At 38.4% G+C, this 18,593-nt stretch overlaps 1 protein-coding gene across 1 annotated transcript in view; it reads right to left on the bottom strand.

The window, feature by feature from the left end:
* Positions 1-18,593, bottom strand: part of PARD3B (par-3 family cell polarity regulator beta) — a 374,909-nt gene that overhangs the window by 91,602 nt on the left and 264,714 nt on the right. The window contains exon 19 of the mRNA XM_021398013.1: positions 4,768-4,878. Coding sequence (XP_021253688.1) covers positions 4,768-4,878 — 111 coding nt within the window. The remainder of the gene's footprint in view (positions 1-4,767; positions 4,879-18,593) is intronic.

Here is an 18,593-nt window from a genome sequence, read left to right on the forward strand (position 1 = left end):
AAGCTGAGGGAGGTAGGGAGAGAAGGAGAAAGCTGTGAAATTCAGAGGAGGTGCTGACTTCATATTCAATTGGACACAGATAAAGCTATTACTAAACAAGGAATGCCTAACATCCTAAACTCCCTTTAACCACTTGAAGCCTGCAGAAGTAGCAGTCATATAATAAAGTACTGCCTTTGCAATGAAAGGCCTGAGGCTGAGGTCTGGAACAAATTCCTGGTCCGACAGGGACTTTTTAGGAACCTGGACAAGCAGCTGCAACTGCCTGCACATCAGATTCCCACCCTCGGGACACATTTATTCCTGCCAGATTTTGTCTCTGCTACTTCAACTGTATGTTCACAGGGTCAGGCACAAGCTTCCCTAAGAGCAAGGAGTACAAGGAGACCTTCATCTTGTTTGGGATTGCTAGGGAATACAAGCAGTAAAAAAAATAATGATGATAATGATGTCAGTATTTTAGTGCAGGATGCAGAGCTGCTCCAGAGAAGTGCAGCTACACGGCAGTGCAGAGAGATGTGCTGAGAAGTGAGAATTGGAAAATGTGGAAAAGAAATAAGAATTGCTAGTCTGGAGAAATACTCAATTTTACTTTAACTTTCTAAGGTTCAAATCTGAATCTTGGTGGCCTATAAAAGGTTGTCAAGCAAATCTATGCCGTAGACCAATGTGCAGGAAGTCCAATCCTTTTGGGAAGCATCTGCACTAAAAAATAAGCACTGTATGATCTGTCTGCATACGCCTACTAGCTCTAACACATTCTGGATGTGTCAGACTTATTGCATGGAGAAAGAATTGTACAGTGCATGTGCAAACAGTAAATCCAGCCTACTCTGAGCATGATGGACTTATGTTTCTGCACCACACCTACATAAGATCTGATGTTTCCTGTCAAAGGCAGAGTCACTGAGTTTGTACCACACAGCCAATCTATAATCATGTAGTGATCAAATCTGACATTTCTGCATGTCTGTAAATCTTGTCAGAGTTTCCGGAACAAAGCTGCATCCAAGAAAATAGAAAATTATGTCAGGCCTGTCCCTGGAATTCTGTTAATTATTACCTATGCAGTACCAATCAAAAAAACCTTCATAAAACTCTGAGAGATGACCTACTCCCGTAAACTGAAAATAGCACTTCCTTTTAAAAAATATTTCTCAGCTGAGATCTTGGAACAGTATTCTGCTTTTTGGAGATCTGCCAAGCATATAGTGAATGTAAAACCAACCTCCAAAACCATGCAAGCTCCACAGCTGCTAAGATGCTGAAACACACTCGATCATTAATCCTGTCACACCCAGCCCAGAAATCAATTACTCTGACCACTTCCACTAGTGTCCAAAAATGGACAGCTCAGCCTCTAAAGAAAAATTGTCAGATGAAAAATCTTAAGTATGTCTTAGTATGACAGATTCCGAAATATTTAGGCAGTCAGCATTTAAGAAAACTGAAGTATAAGCAAAATAACTTTAAAACTGTAGTAATTAGACTGAGTATCTGAACAAAGATTACTTAGCTAATCTTGCAAAGGAAAAATCAGGTATGTGTTTAAATGAACTCTAAAAAGGTTAAATGTTAGAAAAGCAATTTGTATTTTAAATACAAGATTTGTTTTCAGGCACTGGGGGACAAAACAAGCTGCATTTCAATCAACATTTCTGTAGTCCCTTTGTTCTACCACTATGTTCCTTATAGTTTTAGCATACAACATTTGAAAATAGACCAATTCTCTAGCAAAATTCAGCAAAGGTTGGCTTTGTAAAGATAAGACCAAGTATGCAGAACTGCAGCTAGTGAAATCATAGAAGCAGAAAGATGTATGGTGTGGATGTGCTGCAAGGTTTTCTTTGCCAATATGTGCATTAAAATCTTGGATTTGAATTACATTATAGAATTACTAAATCTTGAGATAGAGCTATAAAACTTGTCTACTGCCTTATCATCACTAGTTGAATAGTTAACAACAAAGCAAAAAGTCTGAATTATGTTTAAGACACATAATGTTCCCATTCACTGATTTTACTCAAATAGTTCATAGAATCACCAAGGTTGGAAAAGACCTCCAAGATCATCCAATCCAACTGTTCACCTATCACCAATATTTCCCGCTAAACAATGTGCCTCAGTAGAATATCTAAATGTTTCTTGAACACTCCGGAGTCAGTGATTCCATCACCTCCCTGGGCAGCCCATTCCAGAGCCTGACCAATTCCTTGTAGAAGTATTTCCTAACCTCCAAACTGAATCTCCCCTGGCACAACTTGAAGCCATTCTCCCTCATCCTATCGCTAGTTACATGGAAGAAGTGGCCAATCCTCACCTCGTCACAACCTCCCTTCGGGTAGTTAGAGAGAGTGGTAAGGTCTCCCCTGAGCCTCCTCTTCTCCAGACTGAACAGTCCCAGTCCCCTCAGCTGCTCCTCATAAGACTTGTGCTCCAGACTCCTCATAGCTTCGTTGCCCTTCTCTGAACATGCTCCAAGGCCCCAATGTCTTTCTTGTAGTGAGGGGCCCAAAACTTAACACAATACTTGAGGTGCGGCCTCACCAGAGCTGAGTACAGAGGGATGATCACTTCCCTGCTCGTTCTTACCCATACATGAGAACTGGCTACCTTATGTAACTTTCTTCTTGGAAAGACAGCTTCCCATGTCTTGTAAATGATTCAAGAAGAGTTCAAGAGTCAGTCCATATATATTTTTACGTGGGCATCTATATAATACAACTATACTCGTTTCATTTAGAGAGTTGAAGTGACTTGCTTGTTTTTATAGCACATGTTGCACAGGTTTGGGGCTAAAGTAAGGAAATTTCCTTCACTCCTTTTCATTGTATTTTATAAATTTTTAATTTTAATCCTCAAGTTGTATAAAAGTTATATTACCTGATAGAAAATAGAGCATATTTCTATTTTTGTGCATTATGGAATAAGAGTCAAATAAGTGGGTTAAAAATATCATCTTGCTTCATCCACTTCTCAACACACCTGCTGTTCTCCATTTCAGTCATAAACTCTTCCAGGTCAAAACTGAAATCATTACTAGAGAAACCAGAACGATGAAGACTTTCAGCTGCCAGTTTCTAATGTAGTCTTACCAAGTTACTGTCAATCAACGACTGTAATTTTAAAAAACTCCACAGAATGCTAAAGAAATATTAAGAACAATTATCTCATGTCCAACTGGAACGTTAGACCTCTAGACAGAAGGGTTCATTCCTTGCAGCCTGCCAACATTTTACTAAATGACACTGGCCCTTTAACAGATGGGATACATGCTTCCTAGCTTGCCAGGATCCTAATAAAAGACAGTGGGTTCTTTAAAATGAAGGACACATACCTCTCAAATTGCCAGTAGCCAAATTGGGAGTCAGCAGTTTAAAATAAAGGCACTCATCAATCTAGCAAAATTGAGGAAGCAATACAGAAATTTAAAAAAGAAATGGTACAAAGTTTCTCCTGACATTACTTAGCTTAGATGAACTAAATACTTAAAACACTGGCTAAGCATATCCAGTAGAAGCACTGTAGCAACTGGATACCTTATTAGCTTTTAAAATGAGTAGAACAAATCTTAGCAGCAGATTTCAAGGGTTGAGGCTTAGATTTATTCTTTCTCCTTAAATCCATTAGCTATCAATCCACTCACACAGCTGACCATGCACTGCATGACTCAAGAGAAAGGCAGAGTGTCTTTTCCCTGGGCACTGGCCAGCATCACAAAGGCTGGCCTGAGTGCTCATCTGTACTGAGAGGAAAGATTTTGCCTCTCAAACGGAATTACATCTGCTCATCTCCTAGGAGCAGGATTCTCCAGTGAGGATTCTCCAGTGTTCAAAGGCACCTCTGAAAGCTTTTCCTATGTATTGACAATCCATAATACTACAGCTTCAGAAGTCTTACAGCAACTGCAGAAACCTGTTTAAAGCCAGCAAATATGGGCTCTTTAACTTTTCTGACAGCAGCCATCAGAGGCGAGCAATGACCCCCACTGGCATATCGTGAAGGACAATCGGATGAGTTGGGAAATGGGGTAGAGAAGCTTTCTAAGCCTTGTGAGCACTTACAAACTATCTGAGACATGGGCAGACACGCAAAAGGAGAAAATTACATATTCTCTATCTGGAAAGGTAACAAAGCTGGTTAAATCGGGCATTAAAAAGGAACCTTTTATGAACAAGATAGAACTGGTCTTATTCACATCAGCAGTTCCTCCAGTATTTCAGTCATGGAGCCTTCAGAAATACTGCATCTCACTACTGGCACATGCCAAGCGGTGCCTACAAACCTCTGCTTCTTGTCTTGCCAGGCATACTTAAGTACAAAAACCACCATCTAGTGGCACAGCCAGCCAAAGCCAAAAGGTCTGGTGTACTGGAAAATACAGCAGAAGCTGACAGGAGAGAAAAAAGGAGGTTCTTGCTTTAGAGAAATACAGAAAAAAAAGCTAAGTCTGCTGGTCTGAGGCATGGCCAGAGGTGAAACAGGTTTTGAAGGAACCTATCTTGACTAGCTTAGCAGAAGTTCTGAATAGCAGTTACACAGAAAAGTGCAGAGAAGCTACAGCAGGAAGGCAGGCTCCCGTAATACAGCAGCCCTGACTCTGGGAGCCAGGAGACCAGCCTAAAAGCTGTCCACTGCCAGGACCTGTCTCCAAGTGGGCACAGTCTAGGACTTCTCTGGTCAGGCTGTCTGTCTGACCACTTACTTCAGGCAGTCCTTGCTTTGAAGTTTTTCTTTTGACGAAATAAGATGCTGTTATTTACTCACCTTTCACGCTCATCTTTCATTTTCTCTAGATCCTCTTCTTTAAGTATGTCATGCTTTGGATTCCCCTTCTGATCTGCTTTCCCACTTTTATCTTCTTTTTTCTTTCCAAATCTGTTTAAGATATCAAGGAAGGAGTCAGGAGAAAGTAATTACCAGAAGAAAAAACAGTATTTTATCTATCATAAAACACAGAAATTTTAGGCAATCAAAACATTGAGAGCTTTTATCTTGGTCAATTCTAGATCCCATGCTGCAAAAGAAGTTACCAATTTTAAATAGGCTATGTACATTAGGAAGGTCTAGTTACACACTGATTTAGTCTCTGAAATTTTTAAAGATGCTGTTTGAAAGAGAAAGCAGTAAAGCCCAACAAACCTGAAATGCAAGGCACTGTGGGGCTGGACTATCATCAGCGCACATTTTAATGTAGCTGAAGGTTCCTCTTAGCACATGACAGCTCTTAAAGAAGTAATCTGCAATCACTACAGAACTGTAACCCAGACTAGACCACATGTCCTGCTCTTATCAGTATCTACTGTCTCTTAAAACATATCTGGTCTTAATTTAAAGATTTGTTCTTTGTTTAAATAAGCTTGCAGTCAGAAAGAATAAAATACTACAAAATACTACAAAAATAAAAAACTACAAAATACTACAAAAAACTACAAAACCTACAAAATGAGGCAGTTCACATGAGCTCTTTTAAAAATATTTCTGGTTTTTATTTCTGCCCAGCAACATACTATCATTTAATATTCATGCTGTGAAACTCCTCCAGAGACCCCAATCAGTTCAGGGGTCCCACTGTTTTACATGGTGTACAGATATGCATAACATATCAGCCTGCATTATGCAGCCTGTAAAAGGTGACTAAACTGGAGAGCCACATTTTATTTCTGATAGAGATAGACAGAATACTGGGGTCAGGTACGTCAGATATGCTCATGTATTATGGGTCAAAAAGTATAAAAGCCTCCTCTCCTCTTCCCCAGTTTGAAATTCTCCATTTGGTAGGTAAATAAATGATCAGTGTCTTCCCAGGCAAATCAATGTGTCCTTTAATGTAAATCAATGACAGTAACGTACAAAAAAGTAACTATTTCTTCTTGAAATAGACCATATTGAAAACTAATTACTCCGACTGAAAATTACAAACTCTTCTGCAGTATTGCCTTGGTGATTTTTCCTTTATACGTTTTTTCCATGTTATCCCAAGCCACCTCAAGTGGAAGAGCTGAACTACTATGCATATACTTCAGTTGTAAACCATTGACTTCAAGTTTCTCCTCTTACCAAAGCAGAAATCTTGCAAATACTCTGTTGTCAGGCTTATAAGTTAACAATCCCAACATTTACTGCATTTAATCAAAAATTATGAGCTTAAGAGCAAATGAAGCTCATACGGACTCTGCAGCAAGTCTTCCACACAATAAGAACTCGGTCATAAAAGGAACGATAGGAGCCAGTCAGCCAAACAATAAATGGCTCTGGGATGAGCACCAGCAGGCAGCACCTCAAGGCACCCTGCTTTTGAGTGCTAGCACATGTTGCGAAGGTCTCATGGCAGTTTTCTCAAAACCGGCATCTTGGTCATAATCCAACTCTTGTACTTAGTATATATTCAGTCTGATTACTTTTCTCCCACTGTTTCAATTATAGTTTTGTGGAGTCTTATATTTGACTGTATGTATTGATTCTGAAAACATTATTCTTGGGCATACCGTATTGCTGCAGGGAGTTGGAGTTGAATATGTTGCATACTCAGGAGAAATGAAACAAAAAAGAAGTTCAACATACTTCCCTTTCAAGTCCATCTATTATTTCTTCCTAACAAAGGAAATAAATACATTTTAAACAAGACAAAGTAAAAATCTTGATTGTAATAACTGCAAATATGGCAACTCTCCGCAAAAACAGTGTTGTCTGTCTGCTGGTAGAGCTGCTCTCTCATAAACTGGCAAGTTCCACTTTAATTGTAAATCATAAATAGCGAGCTGGACTTGATGAAAAAAAACCTCATTTGTTGTTTTAAGGTGTGGTCTTTGTTGTTGCTTGGTTTTGGTGTTTGTTTTTTTTCCTGTTTTTGACTTCACATGGGATTTATGAAGACTTACAATTTTTACCTGTTATACTAAGTATGCAGCATATAGCTCTAGGCTAGAGAAATGTTCACATTTTTGGATTCTTTTTCATGTTGCTACATCACAAAAATCCAATGCTTTTTATTATTACTGTAATATGTTTTTCAGCCCAACAAAGATCTTGCACAAACATTAAAGAATAAGAGGAACAAAAATTTAACACTAAAGAAAAGCATTATAGAGTAGAAAGCATTAAGCCACAGAGACACAAAAATATAATCTCTGCCTGAGTTTATGCACCCTGTCCTAAAATTTATGGTCTGGTTATCATCGTTTTCTAATTGCCATGGGCTTCTGATGATAAAATTAACTTCCACTGATTGTAATTTTGCTTGGTTTTCTGCACTACAGACTTAATGGTTCTCTAGTGCTTATAGGACAAAAAAAAAAAAAAAAAGTACTTGCTGCCCAGCTGAGTTTGATCCTGTTCTCACTGAAGTCAGTGAGAGCCCCACTACTAACTTTAACAAGGACAGGAGAAAATCTATTGTCAAAATTATACTATGGAATTAATCAAATTCATATTAAAATTCTATGAGAACTGAATGGCTTTAGGACTTTAGGTTTCCAGTTCTCCAGGCAACAAATAATTGGATTCTGGTAAAATATGCCTTTTATAGTAATACTATTGACAGAAGCATAAAAACATTAATGAAAAGATATATGGCACATAAATTTTTAAAAGGACTGGTTTGCTATACTCAACACAGCAAAATTCTCTTTAATGTCAGAATTGTTACCCTTAAAACCTTATGTGTAAATGGCAAAATATAACAAGAAGACCTGAAACAAATGGGTCAGTTGCATCCTCTCATTCTATATCTATCTATAACCAGTTTATGCCAAATGAATCCACTTGCAATTCTAATGACTAAAAAGAAATAAATCTATTAATATCCAGGTTGCTTGAGTGACTGTCCCAGCTCTCTGATTATCCACTGTAAATGCCTGGGAAGTACTGTGAAAAAAGTGAAAGCTTAATGGTCCAAGTATACTTTCCAGTTGAGAAAATTAATATTCCAACTACTCAGAGCACAGTCCTGTAAACAAAAGTATAAAGGAATTTTCTTTAAGTGATCAGATCTCAAAGTGACTATACATCCTTATGGGAAAAGCCCATATGCAACAGCTGAGAACATGCCATAGCACAGTGAGGGATTATCTTATTTCTTTGAATTTCCAAGAAGAATATGGGTGTTCTGCAAACAACTAACATTTTCCCCTAAGAAACATTAAATGAACGAAGTCTCTGAATACCAAGTGTACATCATCATCTTGCAGTATTTATTACCATTGAATTGGCTGTAGTATAAAGGCTAATGTATGCTTCAATTCAAGACTTTTATCCCTATTCCAGGGGATACAAATTAAAACAAACCTTCTATAGGCCTGCTCTGTTATATCTGGGATAAACGTCTTACATGCAAGACCTAAAGCTGTGGTCATGGCAACACTTCATTTCCATGTGGAGCTGGGAGCTTCCAGATCTCAAACGTATTGATATTTGCTTCAAGGATTAAAAAGCAGGCAGGTCTATGAAATCCTGAACTTCTAAGCAGGAGAAACATCTGTTGGGTAGAACCCTAAGCATATTGAAGACTGAAGTCAGAAACTTGGATTTCTTAGTTAATTCAGTTTCCTTAGATCAGTAGGTGTCACTGCAGCTAACATGGTACATAATGGAACTGCAAACATCTGCAGGGAAATAATGCAGGAGGGCAGAGGGCATATGACACAGTCAAGCAAGATACACATCCTACCAATGTAATAAATTCTTGACGTGTCCAGAAATGATATGTAAAAAAAACAGACTAATTTGAAAAGTACATGTAACAAAAGCTCTGGCTCCTAGTCATTTCACAGCAAATGGAGGAAAATGCTGGGATTATTAAAGCAGCTCCCTTATGAAAGACTAGAAATAACCCTTAAAATTAAATTTAAATATGAGTAAGAATGAATGAGTGAGCAAGAAAGATAAAGATACTAATAAGGTATGATTTTCAGGTCCACACAGGGACTATAAAAAGCTTATTAACTGCCACTACTGCCGTGTGTTTTAAATTATTTTATCACTCAGCTTTACAGTAGAAGAAATGCTCTAGAAGCAGTGCTGTGCTTTGATTAATCTCTTTCATACATACACTTTTACAGAGTATTAAATATTGCTGTAAAGATCCTTAGTGAGTCAGACTAGTTTGTGATTACAGACCAGGCTCATTTTACATTTATGTTAATAGCAGCATTAATGAAATACATCTTTTATGTTTTTAATGGCTCTTTAAATACCTAAAAGGTTTATTATTAAATGTTTACTTATTGGACAGAAGCATGCCATTGTGTATTACACTGGTAGGATCAAGAGCTTTGCAACAGCTGAAACAAATACAGAGACAAGAGTATGTTTGGGTAAAGGCTGTGATTTTGAGAACAGAGCACACATAGCAAGGGCTGAGCAACACTGTTCAAATCTGTACCAATATCCAAGAAGATGGCAGTACCTCCCTGACATCAGCTAAACTTCTGTCAGAAGGGCAGCTCTGTGCCAGGGGCAGGTGCACATCTCTTCTCCTTGCCCTGTTGCCAGTGACCAGATCCCATATCCACCGTGGAGGCTTCAGCCACGGCAGCCATGGGATGCCCCAGTACAAGACCTATTGCAACAAGACCTCCTCATTACAAAGCCTTGCCCTTAGATGCTAATATTTTGTTGCTCCTGTTTTGTTATGTCAACATTAAACTAAGTCTTTTTTTTTTTTTTTTTTTAACTTACAGTATCAAGCTCCTGGAAGCTAGACTAAAATGACTGAGCTTCCAGATCCAGTCTAATGGGAGTAACAGTGATCTTTTTAACAATTCTCATTAAACACAACCTCCTCCTCCAACCCGTTTATTTCTTTGATGCCCAAATTAGCATCTTTTCTTCAGCATGCTGAATTAATTAGTACAGTGACAAAGAATTAGTACAGATAGGATCAAAGCTGAAACCGTATTTATCTGGAATTTGAAATTAATAGCAGAGAGTATTAACCCTCAGCATTTCATGGAGCTTTCCACATGGCATACTTAGCAAGCCTTCCAGGAGTTCATTCAAAATAAATCAACAGTGCAATCATTTTTCCCACTAAGTTCTGCTATGAGAAAAATAACCTTCCCATAAAGTCTGCTACAATATGGAACTGCCTTTAATGTATGTCCTTGCATACTACTTATTACATAACTTGCAGGCATCAGTAGTACAAAGCAAAGAAAGCTGGAAAAAGGCAGTTAACAACATTCGTATTAATGCTTGGATCACTATATTGTTTACAGACTTAAGAGCTAATGAAAGAATTTCCAGCACCAAACCTAATGAAACTGCATACTGTAACCCCTCACAGGGAAATAATCATAGAATCACCAAGGTTGGAAAAGACCTCCGAGATCATCCAGTCCATCTGTCCACCTATCACCAATATTTCCCACTAAAACATGTCCCTCAGTACAACTGATGACGTTAACAATAATAAAAGAAAATCTTCATTGCCAGTATCACTGTCCCAAACATGATCTATTTCAGTATCAGATAAATGACTGGAAGTTTGCCATATGAAATGCAAGAGGTTGCTGTTCTACCTACAAAGTACAAAACAAAGGCAGGCAACCTAAATAAACCCTCCCATTTTTTTTTTTTACCTATCATCTTTCCTAAGCCTTTAAGTCCTATACCCTTATTTTTAAAATGAGAAGCTTTCCCTTAATTTACATAGTTGCCACCATACTGAGTTACTGTACTCAGTAACTTCTGAGTACAGTACTCCTTCTGCTAACTAGGTACTAGGAAATCCTTACCAGTGAAATAGGCTCTATCCATCTACAAAGTGAGGAACATGATGGTATGCTACGACTTAAGCCATTTGAGTTAGAAGTGGTTGCTGCAAAACCACAAGGTTCATCTACAGAACCAATGGCACAGAGAAACTCATCGACCACTATACAAATACAGGCAACAGAAGGCAGCCTGAGGGCTCACCTTTAATATTTCAAGAGACTTGGTTTTAGAAAACATGCTACAGTAGCCTGAATGTTGGAGATATGTTTATTAAGAAGAGTCATCTATCAGTTTTTTTTATCTTACAGGGAAACTCATTCTGTTGAATGACAGCTTTCCATCCATGTCCATGCAATGATGCTTCAGTCATCTGATGGCGAGTACAAGAACACTGCATCCTCTATCATATACATGAAGAAATAAACACCTACAGTAACATAACAGAGCTATAATTTACAGCTTGACCATGAAAAGGAAAAGTTCATTTATAGTGTGTCCAATGCACCAAGCTCTACCTGATTGTCCACCAGACTGTGTAATTACCCTCCACTCAAGTAAGATTTTATTCCCATATATTCTTAGTTATCCCTGCTCTCACATAGCATTAGCCACTTCCCCCTCTTTGTTCTACCCAACAGGAAAGTAATTTATTCTGAAACGAATACTAACTCTCTCTCAAAGAGTGCACAGAAACATGGCTAAATCTATTCTGTATGGAGTCCACAAATGCCAACACAAGGAGAACAGGATAATCACACCCATGCCTTGGGTTGGTGACTCTACACTCAAAGAAAAGAAAAAAAACTTAGGGTATTAACGTCTTCTCCCTTGACTCTACTTTCGTAATTCCCATTTTCTCATCTCCACACTGAAGAAAAAAGAAACAGGCAGTTAGGTTAGCTATTAATTTTTTTCCAGGAATTTGTTATCCTCTGTCATGCAGGAAAAAGATAAATGCAGTTTCTGACTGAACCTATTCCTTTGAGGTTCAGTCAATAAGCCAGAAAGTAGGCAGCAGAGATCCTCTGCGCAGTCTGCAGGCGCTGCCAGCTGCCCCTCTGATACTCCTTGCTGACTTTGTGGTTTTCTCAGATGTGTGTGTGGAAATTCTGCAGAGTCCAGAGAGAGCCAACATCCCTTAGTGTCACACCAGCCCCTCTAGCCACAGCGGGTGACTGAGAAACACTTGGAAATGGGACAGGGAAAAGACCAACTGAAGTGAGCAAAAGAAAGCTTTTTGTTTTCTTTTCTGCTGCATGCTATTTCCTCGTCTGTTCTGTACCTCTTTTCCCTACTACTAATGATAAAGCCCCAGAACTCACTAATATATCAACTACACATGTATGTATAGTATACGTGTGTGTACAAGGTGAAGAACTTTCCATTTTCTTCTATCACAGCTCTCATGGTATTTGCTGCTTTTCTTAGCATTTCAGCCGCTGAGGCACTAGGAGAAAATCTCCACTCACTCTATAAAATTGTTTGCTCAGCCCTTTTGGCTATGGAAAAAGCTCAACACTGTGACATTCTCAGAACTGCAGATAGAAATGCAAGAGGTAAATTAAATACAAGACATTTGCAAAACAAAACTAAAACCTGCCCCATTTGCACTCAGAGCCATGATACTTCCAAGTGTCAGACTTGCTAATTATCTCACAACAGCAGCACTCACCTTCCCAACCACACGGCGTGTTTTCCTCTCCTTATGTGCCACAGGGGGGTTTTGCTGGGGCTTATTGGACTTTCATGAAGTGAAACTGCTCATTGCAGGTTCCAGCAAGTGCTCCAGGAAAACACAGCTCTTGGAAAACAGCAGTAATGCAGAGGACTCCTCTGTGTTTAGAGTGAGACAACACCCTAGCCCTCATGAAAGCTCCATTCTCAATGGGAATGGAGTCCCCACTTTAACAACCATTCATGTTGAGCACGTATTATAATACCCATCCTACAAATTAAGAAACTGAGGCATGAAGGGTAAAAATGATTTGCCAGGGTTAAGAGTACCTATTCTCTTTCTCTACTAATCACCACAGAGCTGTAATTACAGCAAAGCTGCCTTGTTTTTCTATTAGTTTCGGGTGCTTTTTCCCCTCTCCTATTTCCCCCTATCTCCTTTAAGTTTCCTTTTTCTCCTCTAGCACACTCACTCTTTCCCCACTCTTTGCTCCATTCTCATGCTGTACTGCTACAGAAATACCTCAGAAACTCAGAAATACTCCAGAAATACCTGGAGATTGCTGCTGAAGGCTCCATGAAAGGAATGTGTCTTGGGAAACAGTACTCTTGCCTCCGAGACGCTGCGCAGCAACGTGCAGTAGAGAGATGCTGAGATCGTTACAGTAGCTGAGCTGCCAAAAACAGTCTGAGCTCTTTTTCAGCAGGATGCATTAGGCTATATTTGAGCTCTGCACTGCTTAGAGGACTTGAGAAATGCTGAACCAGGGTAGGACACAGTGAAAAGGCTCGGAGCCTTTTTCAAAGAGAGGCTTGTACAGGGGAGAGATACAGATGTTGAACTGAAAAAGGAGGCAGAAAAGGCAAACAGAAATCCCTAGAAGACTTGTTTTTAGATTACACAATGAACTTAGGGTTTAAGCAGCACAAGTTCCAGCCCTGCAGCCTAAATGATGGCTGACATCTTTTACAAAGCAGTAACTTTCAAAACAACACCAAAAGAAAAGAAGAGTGGAGTTACATATACTACATTTTGAAAAACGTGATTCAGTGTAATAAATAATAGATGCCTTTGCATTTTTAAATTGTCAAAACCAGTTCTTCTGATAAATAATACTTTCCTTCCCTGGCCTTGGCTATTGTACATTACTAATTAGACATAGTAGTTTGTGGTTAACAACCTTCCCTACAGATTTATTATTAGCTTGTATATTCTTTTCAGTAGAATTCTGCTAATGATAAGGTCTGCTGGAGGCCAACTGCATGAGGCCATTGGGAGGAGAAATCTGTTTGCCTGTCAAAACAGTGGCCCATCAATTAGAACTGTAAACGTGATTCTTCTAAGTGTCTTGGATGGTAGCAGAGGTTTCTGTGATGTATAAGGGGGCTGGAGTCACTTTCATACCGTGAGAGGAAGCTTTCAGAAAAGCAGCTGTCCACATGAAACAAATTCACAGTTACCTTTGAGTTCAAGCTGAGAAGAACCTGTCTGGCCTGCCAAAATTCTCTCCGCTATTTTTCCAGAAATCCCAGCTTTAAAACATTTTATGTGGCAAGTTGACAAAACTGATACTAGATTATTCTGTGGTTTGCTTAGGAAAATTTGGCTTAGGATAGCTATAGCAACAGGAGAGAAACAATGAAGTTGCTGAAAAGACACAAAGCACCAGAAGAGAACCAGTGGAATGATGCAGTTCCACTGTTTATTGATTTAGAATGCAACCTTGGCACACAAACAGCAGTTTCCCCTTTGATACAAGCACCTAGCTCTCATTAGCATCAATAAGAGCTGTGTGGACACACTGATGGGAATATGTTCCCCAGTATCTTGCAGGAAATTAACACCACTCACTTGGGGACTGAAGAAGGCTCTGTCTGTCACTCAGACAGCCTTCTCTACAGTTAATTAAGCAAAAAACCTGTGCCACGAATCTCTAGAGGAAGCCCTTCCCTGTTCTCTTCAGTACAACAAAACTGACACAAAGCAAAATGTCAGAAGCAGGGGCTGGAAAGTAAGGATGTTCAGGGAAGATGAACTCCAACCAGCTGTTCACAACTATGTTTTTCTGGATTTTGAAGATAGTTTCTAGAAATCAAACTGATTAGTTATTGCTAATTTGAAACTTTGAAAAGAATAACCTACAGTATTTTCAGCTCTCAATATACTGAGGCTTTTGGTTATCCGTTATTATCAGTAGAGATAATACCAGCTCACAGAATCATAGAATCAGTTATGTTGGAAAAAACCCTTAATATCAACAAGTCCAACCACCAACCTAACACTACCGAGTCCACCACTACATCAAGTCCCTAAGCACCACATGATGCTTAGGGATGACGTAAAAAAAACAAGATGATGTAGCAAACTGCTAGTCCTCTAGGACTCCACTGATAATTTCATGCAAATATGGGAAAAATCAAAGGACTCCACCAAGCTCGCAACACGTGACTCTGGCAGCTAAAAGACAAAGGATCAGGATGGGAAGGCTTCATCCAGTTACTATGCAATTTATTCTCCCATCAGGCTAGGAAACTGGACTAGATTTAATAAAATCCTTTCCTCGTTGCCACTTTATATATAGAGAATAAATGTGAGAATCAAGAAAGTGAAATTTTTAGTCAATTATATAAACTACAGAGCCCTGTCGTATATGCTTGGAATAGTATTGCTCATGTACTATATGCCAGAAACTTTATAAGGTTTTAGTGAAGACCAGGCAATCACTGCTGTTTCTTGAACCTTAAAAGTAGTGATTCTGGAGCAATCAGAGAAATACATTTTACTGGATAAATTCAGAGAAAATTGGTAGACCAGTGCTTTAAAACTGCAAAGTACTTTTGTTTTGCTATTACAACAGTTTGGCTCTAAGTTGCACAAGCAATGTAAAATCTCCTAAAACAGATTCCCAAAACCTTTTTCCTCCTTGCACTTTTCTTAACTTTCGCACACTGATTCTCTGCCACAGATGTACATAAGCTATTTTTAGAAGAATTGTTACTAACGTTTATATTACCAGCCTGTTACTTTTTGTGTGAAAATGTAGGGAAAAATCTATTCCTCAGCTTTCTTATTTAGATACAGCAATGCTTTGTTCACCACACAAAGGCTCAGCTTCTTTTCACAGTCACTCCACATCTCCGTGTTGTAGAGTTATATTCATTCGTTCAATTATTCGTAATTCTAAAAAACTGGTGCTAATTTTACCTAGTGCCCAAAATAAGCACAGATATCCTACTAAAAAAAATCTACACTTCATCTCAGCACAAAAAGTCTGAAAAAAGAACTTAATTATGGCTGATAAAAGAAATGTTAAATTCAAAGCCTGTAACAACATAGGAGGCCAAAGAACACAACTCAAATCCGTCAATCACTTCATTCAAACCTATGCCACAAGGAATGCCAGAAGAAAACAGTATCACTGTATAAATAACAAAATGATGTTGATAAAAACTACTTTAGGGTATATAATCAATAAATGAACTTAATACTTTGTTTCCAAACTGTGCCTGATTCAACCACAATTTTTCCTGACTGTGTTAGTTAATCACCTTTGTCCACCACAGAACTTGTAGGGAAAACTTTGGCTTACTTCAATTCATTAATGGAACACAATCATTATTCGTTATAATGAGCATTATGTTTATTCATCATTAACTGTAACTGATCACATGTACTTCTTAACTGGTTGACTTACTCTTTAAAAATTACCTTCTCGAGCAGGTAGGAGGAGAAACCACACTTCACTTCTTGAATAAACATGTTTTGGCTTTGGGCCCAAAAAATTCCCGCATAGAACACCCCCACAACAGTATGAAAACAAATTTTACCACGAGCGCTCACAGTTGATGAATTACATTCAAGCAAAATTATTTCATCTGTAAAAAAAACTAGAGATCTGACTGTAAAATAACTTAAGCGTCTGCATTTCTATTTCTTTAGCTGTATCATTAGCCTTCTATAAAAAAGAGTGAAAAGTGCTTAATTTATTAACTCTCCACCATTCATGATTTGATGTCTACATCCCACTTCCTCCAATTCACTAGCTACAATATTTAAAACAGTTTTTCTCATACTTCTTTAGTTGTCTTTGCACTCCTCTTGTAGCACTGTATTATTGCTAGGCATCTGGACAACTGCACTGAAGATGGGACAGAATTTTTTGATGAAGCCACATTATTGATTTATGATGCTATGATGCTGTTTTTCTGCCACGTTGTCAGAACAAAAACACCCAGCTACCTGGCCTCAATTCCATCTTTCTTCTTCCAGTGGGAAATGAAACCCTTTTGCCCCTTTCCCTCCAGTTATCCTATTTCCTGCCATCTTCCACCTCCCTTGTCCATAGCTGTTCAGTTGTGTCACTCTCCCTCTCTTCCAGTTCCTGTTAAACAGACAAGTATGACTACAAATACAGTCCAGTGATCCTTGGAAAAAATAAGCAACAGGACACCGGAATGTAAAGTAGAAATCATGGTCAAATCCAAGGTCCTGAATTTCAATAGCTGGAAAGCTGTACACCTGGAAAAAACATTCCCCCAAGTCCATTCACAACATCTGAAATTAACAACTACATCTTTTCTGTTGTCAGATATACTTCCTTGAACAATTAACTTGTATATTCTCCAAATAAGCAGAATAGTAATATTGAGTCAATGCACCAGAGCTGCTATTGGAATTCTTTAACAAAAAACTGCTAATACTTAACAGATAGCTTGAAATTTTGATAAACTTGAGAAAGCACAAGATTTCAAAGAGTGAACTTTCACATTTTGTAGGGGACAGTGATAACTTTTGTCCTACACAATGTGGCTAATACTGTTTGAGAATGAAACGACAATGGAAAAGTAATGAAGTGGAGATACCTAAAGGATTCTTGCTCAAGAAATATCAAGGAACTGGAACGTAGAGTCAGAGAAGCAAAATGCCTGGACAAAGAAAGAAAGTAAACAGTAGATTTACCTGCAGTAAGTTGCAAAATATTTGGTTTTTGTCAATTTGAATATAAAAGAACTCAGATGTAGTACTTAGGCTTAAGAAAATAAAAATGAGGAAAATACACATGGGATGAACAAAGATCAAATTATCTGTATGAATTCTACTGCAAGAGAAGAATTCTGGGGAGCAAAAACTATTAGTATTGAGATATATGCTCAGCATCATTGATCTCTATGCATTAAATATTTCACTTCTCAGTGTTAACTGTAGTTTTAAAAAACATGTAATGGACATCACATTCTAATTTATCAGGAAAAAAAAAAAAAAAAAAGAAAGAGAAAAACAACTTTACAAAGAGGTCTGAACAACATCCCACCTGGGAAATTCCTTTCCCTTTTTCCAGAAGTTATTCTCCTGAACTTAAGTGTGGCCTTAGAGACATGGAGCATAGGCCTTCCATGTCCTTTTGATTCCAATTACAGCATATACAAAGGAATGCTCGATTCCCTGAGGTAGGGCCCAAACCAGAAAGGTCTATTTCATTCTAGCCCATCTTTTCAATTCCCCAGCAAATGTGGTGTTTACCATTTCATAGAACAGCTGCTTGAAACAAACACAAATGTTATGTTTGTCCTGTAGTATTCGAGTTATCACACCAGAGAAACTGCATGTTTCCTTTTAACAAAGGATATTTTACAGATGTGTATTTCCTCAAATATCAGAGAAAACTAGCTGAAAATACTCTCGATGCAACTTTATCATGACGAGGAAGAGAACAGTCTTTCAAAAAGGAAACACATGAAGACAAATGAGGAAAGGCCTCTCTTATCATTAAGCACAGGATTAAGCTTAGTTAGTTCACTTACACTATTAATGACCTAATGTTTTGAACCAATACTTATCATATCCCTTGATGTTTCAGAAATTAAGAAAGCTCCTAGGCCCCTTCTCTCCTGAGTCATAATCCTTTCTGAGAAAATGGTGTGTTCCTCCTTTTCCAAATACTCTGCATTATCCCAAATCAGAGCCTAAAAATAACTCAGCAGCTCATATTCACAAGATGACTCATAAATTCTACTTAAATGCCTTTCATCCCTAGCCTTCATCCCTAGCCTCTAGGCCCTTCCATATCCAGGAAGAAGCTCAGTTAGATCTTTGGGCTCTTCTTTCTCAGATCCAAACCATAATCTGTTATTAAAATTGTCTTGCCTCAACCTGTGCCACGTCTAAGCCAGGCAATGGTAATATATTCTTTGCTGGCGCACAG

This window comes from Numida meleagris, chromosome 5 (genome assembly GCF_002078875.1).
Source record: "Numida meleagris isolate 19003 breed g44 Domestic line chromosome 5, NumMel1.0, whole genome shotgun sequence".
NCBI lineage: Eukaryota > Metazoa > Chordata > Aves > Galliformes > Numididae > Numida > Numida meleagris.